The sequence below is a fragment of the Anomaloglossus baeobatrachus genome, chromosome 4 (genome assembly GCF_048569485.1).
Source record: "Anomaloglossus baeobatrachus isolate aAnoBae1 chromosome 4, aAnoBae1.hap1, whole genome shotgun sequence".
In the NCBI taxonomy this organism is placed as follows: domain Eukaryota; kingdom Metazoa; phylum Chordata; class Amphibia; order Anura; family Aromobatidae; genus Anomaloglossus; species Anomaloglossus baeobatrachus.
In genome coordinates, this window is record NC_134356.1 from 274,668,398 (window position 1) to 274,683,235 (window position 14,838).

At 46.8% G+C, this 14,838-nt stretch overlaps 1 protein-coding gene across 1 annotated transcript in view; it reads right to left on the reverse strand.

Moving 5' to 3' along the window:
• IRAK3 (interleukin 1 receptor associated kinase 3) overlaps positions 1 to 14,838 on the reverse strand; it is a 74,254-nt gene that overhangs the window by 14,357 nt on the left and 45,059 nt on the right. The window contains exon 4 of the mRNA XM_075342457.1: positions 8,802 to 8,866. Coding sequence (XP_075198572.1) covers positions 8,802 to 8,866 — 65 coding nt within the window. The remainder of the gene's footprint in view (positions 1 to 8,801; positions 8,867 to 14,838) is intronic.

The window sequence follows — 14,838 nt, forward strand, 5'->3', positions numbered from 1 at the left end:
GTAATCTGGAACTATCAACAGTGAGTAAAGAACTTGTGACTTGCCCAGTTATTGTCTGCCCTACACCCCGCCATTGCGTATCAACACCAGAGACTCTGTCCCCATCGACAGCCCTGGAGCTCAGCTCTACCTGAGGAGAGCTATACCAACTCAGCTGCATCATCACCGACCCCAAGGGAACTGAATAGCAGCGGTGGCACCTATCTTGCCTCATACCACGGGTGGCGTCACGACTCATCCCATGTAAATAATCCCCCACGCACTTAAAACAATACCGCCGGAGTCACGGAGTCAGGACCTGCCGCCGTGACATCCCTAAGAACAGAACTGGCCTGGTTCTGAGTGCCTCACGGCCCTGGTGGGGCATGTCACGGGGATTGCCTGCCAATCATGGTAATGCTGTAGCTATGTTGGCTCCTGGTATTACAGTGTTTGGCTGGCTGCGTCATTATGTCTTATGAGACCCGGGGGTGCGATGCTTGGCACACCGCAGTTCAGGGAGAGTTGATGTAGGGAGGTGGGAAGCTTAGACTACAGCATGCATATAGGCAGGGTTTTACACTTGCATTATTTAGAACCTTTCATGTGGCACAAAGGCTATGTGCGAACGCTGCAGAAAATACGTTCACATTCACAATAAAACTGCAGCTTGTGGCAGAAAAACACACCATGTGCCAGAAAACGCAGCGAAAAAAAAATGCTTTTTTGCGTGTTTTTTTAGTGTGATCAATGGCAGAAAGGCCTCAAAACATGCTGCAGTTTTTTTGTCAACCCGAAACTGAAGGCAAAAAAAAAGCAACTTTCGTCAGCATTTCTAAATTCTCATAGACTTTGCTAAGAGAAGGAAAAGCATGCAGTTTTTCACAACAAACTGCACCAAAAAAACAAAGGCAAAAATGAAGCATGCGCACGCAGCCTAAAAGTTTTTTTAGGCTGGTTAAATTTAACAAATAATTAAAAAAACAAAACAAAACAGCTTGTAGTCCCCCCTGATTTTGATAACTAGCTAAGGTAAAGCAGACAGCTGGGGCTGGTATAATCAGGCTAGGAAGGCCCACGGTTATTTTGCCCTTCCCAGCCTAAAAATATCAGCCCGCAGCTGCCCCAGAATTGGCATATCAAATTAGATGTGCCAATTCTAGCCCTCTACCCCATTTCTTCCCGATTGCCCTGGTGCGTACGTAATCAGGGTATTATTTTTGGGGGTTGGTGTTAGCTATGTAATGTCAGAGAGCATCAAGCCCAGGGGTTAGTAATTCATAGGGGTCTCAGACACCCTCATTACTAACTCAGTAAGTGTAAAGTTAAAAAAATACACGGAAAAAAGTTTATTTGAATAACAACTCTCCCACACTATTCTTCGTTCACCAATTTAAAACAAAACAAAAAAACAAACAAGATCTGACGTAATCCATTGTGTGCGTTTTGAGAACGAGGCTCCATAGGTCATTCCCGATCATCGCCAGATTCGGAGTTTCTCATGCACAGTGACATAAATAATTCAGTGATTTCACTGCTCGTGAGAAATTCTGGACCTTCTGGGGAACTTTTTTTTAATAAATTGGTGAATGAGGGAAAGTGTGGGGGAGTAAATAAACTAATTTTTGTGTGTGTGTGTGTGTTTTAGCTTTACAATTACAGGGTTTGTATTGATGGTGATTCATAGATGCCTCTGCATTACTATCCCCTGGGCTTGATGTGAGCTGACATTACACAGCTGACATAAACCCCATTACCTATGTTTGAACATAACCAACATAGCCTTAAGGGGTACTTTGCACGTTGCGACATCGCTACTGCGATCTCATCGGGGTTAAATAGAAAGTGACGCACATCCGGCGCCGGTAACGACGTTGCAACGTGTAAAGCCTAGAAGCACCGATAAACGATCGCAAATGCATCAAAAATCGGTGATCTGTGTAGTGTCGGTCATTTCCATAATTTAGCTGCAGCGACAGGTACGATATTGTTCCTCGTTCCTACGGCAGCACACATCGCTGTGTATGAAGCCGCAGGAGCAAGGAACATCTCCTTACCTGCGTCCCGCCTGCAATGAGGAAGGAAGGAGGTGGGCGGGATGTTTACGTCCCCTTCATCTCCGCCCCTCCGCTTCTTTTGGCCGCCTGCCGTATGAAGTCGCTGTGACGCCGCAAGACCCGCCCCCTAAGGAAGGAGGCGGGTCGCCGGCTAGAGCGACGTCGTGGGGCAGGTAAGTGCACGTGAAGCTGCCGTAGTGATAATGTTCGCTATGGCAGCTATCACAAGATATGGCATCTGCGACGGGGACGGGTATTATCGCGCTCGGCATCGCTACAATCGGCTAGTGATGTCGCAGCGTGCAAAGTACCCCTAAGGCTATGTGCGTATGCTGTGGATTTATCACGGATTTTACCATGGCTTTGCCGCGGATTTGCTGCAGAAAATGTGTCTAACATTTCTGCAGTCATTCCCCAGTAAAACCTATGGGTATAAAAAAAATTCTGTGCGCACACTGCGTTTTTTTATACCTGCGGATTTACCCGGATCTAATGTGCATGTCACTTCTTTTCCTCTGGTACCTGCGTTTTTTGCCATAGATAATGGTAAAAACCCGCAGGGACCAACCTGTGGAAAATCCACACCAAAACCGCAGCAAAACCACATGCGGATTTCGTTGCGTTTTTTTACCGCAGGTGCGGGATTCTTTCAGAGGGTCCAGTTTTTCCTTAAGGAAAAGTCAATTTCTAGTGCGTACATAGCCTAAAGGCTTTTTAATTTTAAAAGTTGATTTTAATCAATAGACCTTGGAATAATAATAAGTTCCACAATTGGATGTGATTAAAAATATATTCCTGTGCTGAGATAATCTTGTAAATGTGCCCCTGATACATACTGTGTAATGGATGTGTCTGACTATACAGGAACATGGTCTGATCATACCACATCTCCTGGGCCAGGGATGAAGCCAAAAAGATTATACAGATAGCAAAAAATGGGATCATAGCTCATTCTTTTTGTGATGTAAAGCATTTCCTCGCCTGCTTTTAAAAACTCAAAGACAGAATTATTTGCGATTCCATGTTATAATGTCTTTATATTCTTTTACTTCCTCCCCTGCCCAGGAGATGTGCTATGATCAGACCATGTCCCTGCTAGAGATGAGCCACCCCCCTAGCGTTCAAGTTCGGTTCGCCGAACAGAGGCTCCATTCGACGAACGTTCGACGAACCACTCGAATCCCATTGAAAACAATGGGAGGCCATCACAAACACATTATACATGTACACATACAGTTAAAAAACATTGCCATAACACTTTCAGGTCCCCGCGACATGTCCTACACTCTGTCTCCCACCGCTTTTCCTTCCGATAATCGCTGCGTCCTCCCGGTAACCAGCACTGATGATAGGACTTATCGTGACGTCAACATAGCATGTGACCAGTCACGTGTCTATTATCTCATGGGCTACAAACTGGTCACATGGCTAGACGTCATTGCTAGGTCCTGTCAGTGCATCTCTCTGGTACGCGGTGATCATTCAAGCATGTCCGTGTACCGGCGAAATGCTGTGGCACATGGTCGACTCCCCGTTCCTGCATGTGGGTGCTCTTTACAGAGTCAGCCACATGCAGGGACTAGCTGTCACAGCTGGTAAATAGCGGCACCCACCGGGAATCACGTGATCGGAGCACCGTTGCTATGGTAACCTGCCTGTCGGCGGTGACATCACCGCTTACAGCACGCAGCTTCTGCTCACTCACTGAGTGAATAGACTGCACGGAAGCAGCAGCGTTCTTCCTCCCATGCAGTGCTGTCTGATGTAGCAAAGCTGCATGGGTTGAAGGAGAAAGAAGACAGAAGACCATGGATCGTGGAGGGATGAGAGGGAGTAATAAACATGGAGTCTCTAAGTGTGTCTGTGTATTTATTTCTATTAAAGTATTTTTTCTCTTTGTGGTGTCTTTTTTTTTTAACCCTATATTGGAGATTCTTAATGGCCAGGTCAAACATGCCTGACATTAAGAATCTCTGGCTTAATACTAGCTAGTAAAACAAAGCTAATATAACTCATTATTACTCAGCAAGCCACCCGGCTTCAGGGCTGCTGGAAGAGTTGGATATAGCGCCAGATGATGGCGCTTCTATGAAAGCGCCATTTTCTGGGGCAGCTGCGGACTGCAATTCGCAGCAGAGGGGCCCAGAATGCTCGGGCCAACCTGTGCTGCGGATTCAAATCTGCAGCTGCCTAGTTGTACCTGGCTGGACGCAAAAATGGGGCGAAGCCCACTTCGTTTTTTGTTTTTTTTTAAATTATTTGATGAAATTCATGAAATAATGAAAACAAGGGCTTCCCTATATTTTTAGTTCCCAGCCGGGTACAAATAGGCAGCTGGGGGTTGGGGGCAGCCATACCTGCCTGCTGTACCTGGCTATACAAAAATATGGCGAAGCTCACGTCATTTTTTTTTATTTTTTTGGCAAAAAAAATAAAAAATGCTTCCCTGGAATTTCCATTGCCAGTGAAGGTAACACCAAGCAGTGGGGGTCAGCAGCCAGTAGATGCTTGGATTACCCTTAGCTAGCAATACAAAAAATGCAGCAGGAGCCCATATATTTTTTTTTAATTATTTATTTAAGTAACTAAAAAAAAAAGGGCTTCCCTGTATTTTGATTGCTTGACATCACAACAAAAAATATGACGTAGTGCTCCACGGTATTTTTGATTCTCAGCGCAGATAAAGCAGACAGCTGTGGATTACCACCCCCATCTGTCTGGCGTTACCTTGGCTGGCAATCAAAATACAGGGAAGCCCATTAATTTTTTTTTGTTTAAAAAAAAAAAATGACGTGGAGTCCCCCCATTTTTGATAGCTAGCTAGGGTAAAGCAGATGGCTGTAGCCTGAAAACCACAGCTGGCAGCTTTACCGTGGTTGGTGATCCAATGTGGAGGTCACCCCCGGCTCTTTTTTTTATAATTTTATAAATAATAATAATTACAAAAAAAAGTAGGGTCCCCCCTAAATTGGATCACCAGCCAAGGTAAAGCAGACAGCTGTGTTCTGGTATTCTCAGGGTGGGAAGGTCCATAGTTATTGGCCCTTCACAGCCTAAAAATAGCAGGCCGCAGGCGCCCCAGAAGTGGCGCATCCACTAGATGCACCAATCCTGGTGCGTCACCCCAGCTCATCCCGTGCCCTGGTGCAGTGGCAAACGGGGTAATAAATGGGGTTGATACTAGCTGTAAGGTCACCTGACATCAAGCCCAGCAGTTTGTGATGTCTTTGCGTCTATCAGATACCCGACATCACAAACTGTCAGTACTAACAAAAGAAATAGACAACAAAAAAATGTATTTGAAAAAACACTCCCCAAAACATTCCCTCTTTCACCAATTTATTGTAAGGAAAAAAAAATAAGGGGGTCCCACGACGACTCTGGACCGTCTAGAATATGGGGAGACACGCTCAGGGAATGTACCCCCATTTTCTAGGAGTGCAGACCCTCCATGTGAGGAGTGTGGGTGCAATAAATCTGCACCCACTCTCCCCGGGTCCACAACAGCAGAGTCCATGTCGTAACTGTTGCTACCAAAGCTGCAATGCCCTGCTCATGAGGTAAGGGCATGCCTAATCAGGAGAACTATTCTACATTTCCAAATATTGGTATTTGCTGATATTGCTATTTCACCTACTATATATTGGGGATAGGATCTTGGAGATGGAATACCAATACAACAGAGCTCGCTATTTAGACATGTTTTCTTGTGGCGTATAACGGACTCTCATGTTTGGTAGTTGTTCAACAGGGCAACTATAAAATCAAATACCTCCATTTGGAAATGTAGTATAGCTCTCCTGATCAACTATGTTCCCTACCTCATGAGCAGGGCATTGCAGTAGCTTACAGATGCATGGTTACCACCACTCACTGTGCCTGAACACAGGAAGCTGAGCTGACAGCCGCTCTGCACATGCAGCAGCGTCTATTGTGAAGGAGGGGGCCGTGGGGGATGAACGCTGCACAGATACCGTGGGACACCGGGGAACACCGGTGGGGTTATAAGGGGTCACCTAGCAGGGCCTAGGGAGGAGTTTTCTGTCGCATGTGTCATGGCACATGCGACAGAAATCAGAGGAGTAGGGTGAATGCGGCCGGCGCGCTGCTGTGTGAGCGGCCATCTTGGATTTCCGGGAGGGGTTCATGGGGGGGCACTTTGGCAACACCGGGGGACCAGAAGGGACCGGGGAGGAGATTTATCTCCCATCTGACATGTTTGTTCATGCCAGATGGGAGATAAATAATGTTTTACAGGCGCTGTCATTTACTGTAACGTGATCATCGGTATACGGTGTATACCGGTGATCACGTGAGCGGGGACCGTAAAAACCGGCCTGAATCATGATCTCCAGGGTCTCAGCTACCCCCTGAAACCACGGAGATTTTCTGATGCTGGGGGGCGCTATTCACTTATTTCTGCCTGCTGTTTATAAACAGCAGATCAGAATAAAGCTACATTCACACGACCGATCCGTTTTTGCGGTTCGCAAAAAAACGGTCAATTTTTTTCACAGATGCAGCCATGTGGCATTTGTTTCCGTTCCGTATACGGTCCATATGTCATCCGTTTGTCATCCGTGTGTCTTAAATTTTTTGCGTACTGCAAAAAAACTGAAGGAGGGAAAATACATAAATTTACCCAGGATCCATAGCTTCAACCTACATGAGGCGGTCACATGTTCACTCCAGTGCCATTTTCTACTGCTTTTCACAGCAGAGAGTGCTCTGGTGATTTTCTTGTGCTTGTACACTTCATATCAGTCTTTTCTGTCATTATAATGGCAGAAAGACACATAATGTCCCACTCTCCTGCATTTTGTAATATTGCACCCTTTGGTGCCTTTCATGTGGCACTAAGGGCTGCATAGCCTTGTATTTAGCCAAAAAAATAAATACATTAATACATTTAAAAAAAAATTGACGTGGGGTTCCCCCTATTTTTGATAGCCAGCTAAAGTAAAGCAGACGGATGCAGCCTGCAGACCACAGCTGGCAGCTTCACCTTGGCTAGTAATCCAAAACTGAGGGCACCCCACGCTGTTATTTTAAATTAAATAAATAATTTAAAAAATAAAACACGTGGTGGTCCCCCCAAAATTGGATCACCAACCAAGGTAAAGCAGACAGCTGGGATCTGATATTCTCAGACTAGAGAGGTCCATGGTTATTGGACTCTCCCCAGCCTAAAAATAGCAGGCCGCAGAAGTGGCGCATCCATTAGATGCGTCAATCCTGGTGCTTCGCTCCAGCTCACCCGCTGCCCTGGTGCGGTGGCAAATGGGGTAATATATGGGGTTAATACCAGATGTGTAATGTCACCTGGCATCAAGCCATGGGGTTCGTGATGTCAGGCGTCTATCAGATACCCGACATCACCAACCCAGTCAGTAATAAAAAAAAAAATAGACGACAAACACATTTTTATTTGAAAAAACACTCCCCAAAACATTCCCTCTTTCACCAATTTATTAGAAAGAAAACAAATCCAGGTCTGGTGTAATCCAAGGGGGTCCCATGACGATCAATGTCCGAGTCAATGAAGAACAGAATGTTCCATATTGGCTGGGAGAGCAATGCAGTGACCTGAGCTAACATCAATAGGTCAGCCCAGGTCCCTGCAGGGCATGACAAGTGCTGCTGTCAGGAGGATAGCGAGGTACATTACCTACGGTGATCGCTGCACTCCTGACAGCAGAGCTGTCACTGCAGGGCATGACAAGTGCTGCTGTCAGGAGGATAGCAAGGTACATTACCTGCGGTGATTGCAGCACTCCTGATAGCAGAGCTGTCACTGAGTTCAATGACCGCCGCCTTCACAACAAAGTATCACGGGTGTCTGTGACGTCACCGCTAGTGACAGTCTCGGGTCGGCAGCGAGAGGAGATGTGATAAGCGGCGGCCATGGAGGAGAGTGACAGCGCTGACGTCGGGAGGGCAAGACTTCATCACCGCAGGTAAGGAACTTCACCCACCTCCTGACGGCAGCGCTTGTCATCCCTACGGCTGCTGTCACTGCAGTGTGGGCAGCTGCGGACACCGTACAGTGCAGGCATATGCTGACACTGCAGTCTGGGCAGCTGCAGACACCGTACAGTGCAGGCAGCTGCGGACACTGCTGAGCGGGCAGCTGCGGGGCTGGAGCTGGAGCGGGACACAGACTGCAGCGGCATCTGACGTAAGTCACACGAAAGTGCTTCTGTGTGGCTTTCGGGGATTTTTGCACATGTAGCCAGGCTAAACCTCGGGTTACTAAGCAAAGCCCTTTGCTTGGATACCCGATATTTACCCTCGTTACCAGCTTACCACAGGCTGCCAGCGGTGGCTACCTGCACATGAAGCTGTAAAAAGCCACCCTTTTTTGATCGAACTGTTCTCGAACGTAACTCGAACTGCCGAACTTTTAGCAAATCGTTCGAGTTCGTCAAACGACTCGAACACCCCCCAAAATGACTCGAACATGAAATTGGCAAACCTCGAATATCGCTCATCTCTAGTCCCTGCACAGTGAGACACGGCCACTACACAGTACATAGCAGGGACACATTTATAAAATTATCTGAACACAGGAACTTTTTTTAATAATTACTATATTTCCAAGATCTATTATTAAGGATTTTTTAACACATGCTGGATTTTGAGGACTTAATAAATATCCAATTCCTAGCACATGGTTATTATTGGAATGAGTCCACTGATAAACATGGGAAAAAAAAACACAAATCAAAAAAACAAAACAAAAGGATTATGCTATAAGTGGCTTACCTAGGCAAACTTTTCCATTTTAACATAAACTGGTTCAATGCTTTCTGATCTATTTCTTGATTTTTCTGCAGGAGGAAATAACATTATTGATGTGTTTTTAAATAAAAGACGATATATAGATATTAATATAACACGCACCATCATATTAAGAGCTAGTTTGAGTCCTCATTTTACTTTATGTGCTGATACATTGCATTGTAATTGTAGACAGTCTAAATAATTGAGAGGATACCTGCTGTCAAAGAAGATTTATGCTGTCATACTGTGGAGATATAGGGCTCATGTGCACATTGCGTAATTGCATGCATTTACGCTGCGTATTGCACTGCAGCATAAATGCATGCGTCCTGCGTCCCCTGCACAATCTATGAAGATTGTGCATGATACGTGCGCATGATGCTTTTATGAACACAGCCATTTGGATGCTAAAATTTTGACCCAAATCCGTGCGTTCGTAAAATGAGCATGTATTTGTGCGTTCTGGATGCAGCTCCCACTCTGTCTATGGTGGGGGCAGCAGCCATAGCACATGAAATCGGCTTTTTTTGTACAGAAAAACTGCATCCATTATGCAATGTTTCTGCAGCGATTTGACGTGCACATGTGCTGTCAAATCGCTGCAGAATATTCAACAGTTACGTGTGCACAAGCCCATATAGTATGTCAGAAGATGAAATCCATTGGGTCATTACCTTGGACCTACACCAAGTTCTGAAACTATGAAGGAGAAACTCTTCCAGAACTGCTCACATAACCTCATCACTGCAAATTTGTGACACAAGGAGCTAGGTACACAGCCATATAGATCAATTAAACTAATGCCATATTCTCATATTTCCAGTAACTGAAATCAGAGCCAGGTCACTTTGTGGTGCTCCAGCCTACTGTATACCTACACTATGCAATTGTAGTAGATAATGATTAGATTATTACTAGTGATGAGTGATCACTACCATGCTCAGTTGTCATAACCAGCAGTTGTATGCTCGTATGGGCGTGACTCATGTACCGAGTATAATGGAAGTCTATGGGGAACTTGAGTATTTTTCCAGATCTCCCGGAAAAATGCTCAAGTTTTCCACTTACTTCCATTATGCGCAGTACGCAAGTCTAGCCCATCCGGCCATCCAACTACTCGTTAGGAATACCAAGCACTCATCACTAAGGCCGGCTTCACACTTGCGATTAACTCGCACGAGTGCAATGCGAGAAATTCTCGCATTGCACTCGTACCCATGTTAATCAATGAGGCAGCTCCGATCTGCTATTTTTTTTCAGTCCAAATCGAACTGAGAAAAAAATCGCAGCATGCTGCGTTTTGGTGAGTTTCTCACGCGAGTCTCACCAATGCATCTCTATGGGAGCGGGTAAATAAACGGATGTCACATGGACGGCACACACACTATCCTAGTGACATCCGTTTTTCTAAATACATTTATTGCATGTTTCAGAAAACACTGGAAATGAGTGAGGTCTGACAATGTCGGTCAATCTCCATCTCTGTCAGTCGGTCTCTCCCTCTCGGTCTCTATTCTCTCTCTGTCCATGTCGGTCTATCGCTCTCCCCCCCTCTCTCATGCTCACCGATCCACGATCACCGGCGCGGCGCTGCACGGGTTCACACTGTGGCGGCTTCTCCTGTTTTGAAAATGCCGGCCGCTCATTTTTCCATCTAGTATTCACTGCTTTCCCCGCCCACCAGCGCCTATGATTGGTTGCAGTCAGACACGCCCCCACGATGAGTGTCAGCTGTCTCACTGCAACCAATCACAGCCGCCGGTGGGCGGGTTTATATCATGCAGTAAAATAAATAAATAAATAAATAATTTAAAAAAACGATGTGCGGTCCCCCCCCAATTTTGATACCAGCCAGGGTAAAGCCATACGGCTGGAGGCTGGTATTGTCAGGATGGGGAGCCCCACATTATCGGGAGCCACCCACCCTAAAATATATGAGCCTGCAGCCACCCGGAATTGCCGCATCCATTAGATGCGACAGTCCCGGGACTGTACCCGGCTCATCCCGAATTGCCCTGGTGCGGTGGCAATCGCGGTAATAAGGAGTTAATGGCAGCAGCCCCTAGCTGCCACTAAGTCCTAGGTTAATCATGGCAGGCGTCTCCCCGAGATACCTTCCATGAATAACTTATTGGTTAAAGAAAATAAACACACACATCCAAAAAATCCTTTATTTATAATAAATGACAAAAAACAACAACCTCTTTCACCATTTTATTAAAGTCCCCAAATACCCCTCCAGGTCCGACGTAATCTACAGAGGTCCCACGACGCTTTCAGCTCTGCTACATCAGAAGCTGACAGAGAGCGGTCACAGACCACGACCACTCCCTATGAGCTCCACAGAGCAACTGAAGTGAGTTGCGCTATCAGCTATGACATCACTCAGGTTACCCGCGGCCACAGATCTCAGGTGGAGGACATCTGCTGTGGCCACGGGTAACCTCAGTGACGGCACCGCTGATAGCGGAGATCACTTCAGTCACTCAGGGAATTTGCGGTCATTGGTGAGACCTTCACCGGTGACCGAAAATCAGGCCATGATACACAGACAGAGCCACGGGATGACAATGAAGTCGGGTGAAGTTCATCCGACTTCATTCTGATCATGCGGCTCTGTCTGTGTCTGCTGTCAGCAGCCATTCAGCTCTGCTACATGGCTCTGTCTGTGTCTGCTGTCAGAGGCCATGTAGCAGAGCTGAATGGCAGATGACAGCTGCTGAGAATAAAAATGGATCCCATACGGATCACACACGGCTTGCACATGGACTACAATCAATTGAAAAATCACAGAAACGCATTGCTGTTGCATTGCACACTGATCACAACTTGAACAGAGCTCATGCAAATTTCTAGCATGAGACTCGGTCTGATTTTACACGCACAAGTGTGATTCCAGACTAATTGGAAAACTTTCTAGTAAAAGAAAATAGTTAACTGTGAGTAATAGTTAAATAGGTTAGCTAATGACGTATTTGTGGCGCCCCTGCGACCTCAGGTGCCACAGGGCATTGCACCCACTTAAGGTGTAATGTCTTCCTGAACTCTAAGGGACCAGCACCGGTATGCACAAGCCAGACCAAATTGCCCACCCTTGTCCAAGCCCAGGGGGTAGGGGTCAGTTTGGGGGAGAAGAGTAGAAACAGGGAGTTGAGGATTGGAGGTCGAGCAGTGAGGAGCTCTCCTGGCAATCTCTGTGGACTGTGAGGAGGAAAGTGAACGGTTGCCGGTGTAAGTCAGACAGGACTCCCCGAAATCGTGTGTGCCAGGTGCAGAAACCTAGACCAGGGAGAAGTTCCAAGCCCGTGGTAAATCTGCAAAGGGGAAGAGAAGGACAGAACAGAGTCTGCCCCACCAGAGGTCTGAAATCTAGCTGCAAGAGAGTGAGTCTGGGTAGACAAGTGAGGAAGCCTACCCCAGAGAGATTTCCTGCTGCAGGTGTGCAGGCTGGTACTAAGAACAGTGCAGGTAAGCGTCCCCCAAGAACCACAGTGACCAAATTACTAGGACACAAAGCGGGTAGAGTCTGCAGGGGAGAATACCGGTGTCGGAACCCGAGGAGAGAAAAATCCTGAGGCCCACTTTGGTGAAGACCAGCCGCTGGGGCCCACTAACACTCCCAGTGAGTAAAAAGACTTTTAAACGACTTCCCTGAGTTATCTCAGTGGCTTTCGTGCACACACTTACACTAACTACTACTCATATCCTCCACTGGGGCCAGCCCTACCCACAGAGGGCTTACCAACCTGCTGCTCATAACACCGGCCCCAGCAGGAGTGAAACACAGCAGCGGTGGCCATTCCACCTGGCCACATTACCGTGGGTGGTGTCACAAACTTTTCCACTTAAACTATCTCCCTTTTATTGTTGAGCCACCCCAGGGCACGGAACCGGGCACCGCCACTAGTGACCTGTTAAAGGGAACCTGTCAGCAGAATTTTCGCAATTAAACTAAAAGATTTCCCTTCTGCAGCTCCTGGGCTGCATTCTAGAAAGGTTCCTCTTGCTACTGTGCCACCTTTGAAACCTAAATACTTTATAAATTCTTACCTTTTTGTATGCTAATGTGGTTTTATGGTCATGGGGCAGGCTGTATTTCATCCGTTATTCGTACCCCTGCCTCTGTACACCGTCCCCCATTGCTCATTTACATACATGAGGACGCCGCCCTCATGTAACTGGGCGTGCCCGTGCTTTTCCCTCCTCCTCCACCGTTATGCGCAAGCGCTGACCATATGAACCACGTTACCTATTACCCATCTTTCCCTAGAGCAGGAAATAGATGGGAGGATCATCACACCACCAATCAATAGAGGAGACGCGCTTGCGCATCACTATGGAGGCAGAGGGAAAAGCGCGGGCACGAGATTATGGGCGGGTACTTGGATGACGTTGCTGATGACAATCACAGTGCCGCCCATAATCTTGCGCCTGCGCAATCACCTCACCAGCGTTCACACTTTGCACAGTGCTCAGTCCCGCGAGAGTTCCACTGGGCATGCGCGAGACCTCGGGAGGACACAGTTACATGAGGGCAGCATCCTCATGTATGTAAATGAGCAATGGGGGACGGCGTACAGCAGCCGGGGTGCGAATAACGGACGAAATATAGCCCGCCCCTGTGAACATAAAACCACATTATCATACAAAAAGGTAAGAATTTATAAAGTGTTTATTTAGGTTTCAAAGGGGGCACAGTAGCAAGAGGAACCTTTCTAGAATGCAGCCCAGGAGCTGCAGAAGGGGAATCTTTTAGTTTAATTGCGAAAATTCTGCTGACAGGTTCCCTTTAAGCCCGGGACCGAGTGACTGCCTCTGATCCCTGGGACTGCACCCCCTAATAGCGCAGGGCGACACATATTGATCATGGGTGGCCTCACTGCAATTAGGTAATAAGGTAATAACTTGTTGATATCTGGTGGTCTCATTTCTGGAATCCCCAAAATTCCACGATGGGGACTCTGCAGTGGAGTGTTAAATTAAGTGATAGTTGCATCAGCCCGCGACCAGTTGATTGATTGTCTACAGGAGTGTCAGAGATATCCAAACACTATTTTTGCCTATTTTCATCAGTCCCATAGACAACAAATGGAACAATGGTGTGCAAGTGCAACCATCATTCAGGCTGAAAAAGCACTGCAGAGTTCCATTCTCAAGATTGGTGGAACCCGCTGTGAAGATGTAATTTACCCTCTCACTGTATATGCTGTGATACTATGTCATGATATGTATATTTCCCTGGTTGTATTAGTTGTAATTCATGTATTTTCTTGGGGGAGCTACTGGTCTCAATGTGTCTCTCTCATACAATTGTAGTCTTGGCATCTAATGTGATTATGTAAATAGCCTGTCCTCTTCTTTCCAGAGTTGTGTATCTAATCTGTAATTGCATTGGCCAGTGAAGGAATAGTCATTGTTCTTTACAGCAGGGGATCCCTTCATCTACTGTGGCTGGCAGACATATTGGAGCCCTGTGATGGACCAAACCATTGATGATAGGATGTGTGACCCCTACCCCCTGAACAAACATGGTGGGCTGGTCAAGGAGCACAGACAATGCATTTCCTTTTTTGTAACTTCAGAGTGAGCTGAAACTTGAAGAGAGCAGGAGCCCCAGCCTGGGTAGCTGTGGACACGGACGGAGCTAGGCCTGTGTGGCGGCCCGTGGGATTGTGTGGAACTCTTTGGACTACTGTAAGGACGATTGCTTTGTTATCCGGTCCGAGGATTGTCGGGAAGGGCCCCCGAATCTGTTTTACGTGGACTTATCGTGTGCTGTTCTTGTATTCCTGTTAGTAAACCTGTTGGATCATCCTCGGCCTGTTGTCTCTCTTTGCTCTGATGTACACCCCGTCACAAACTGGTTGGCAGCGCTGGGATCAGAGCAGAAGGAATGGAGGACAATGGCTCAACATCAGGAACCAGCACTGCAGAGTACAAGACCTGGACTTTGGGGAGCCTGCAATCAAAGGCCCATGAAGTAGGAGTTCGTTTCAAAGGACTCTCCAAGGAGCAGCTG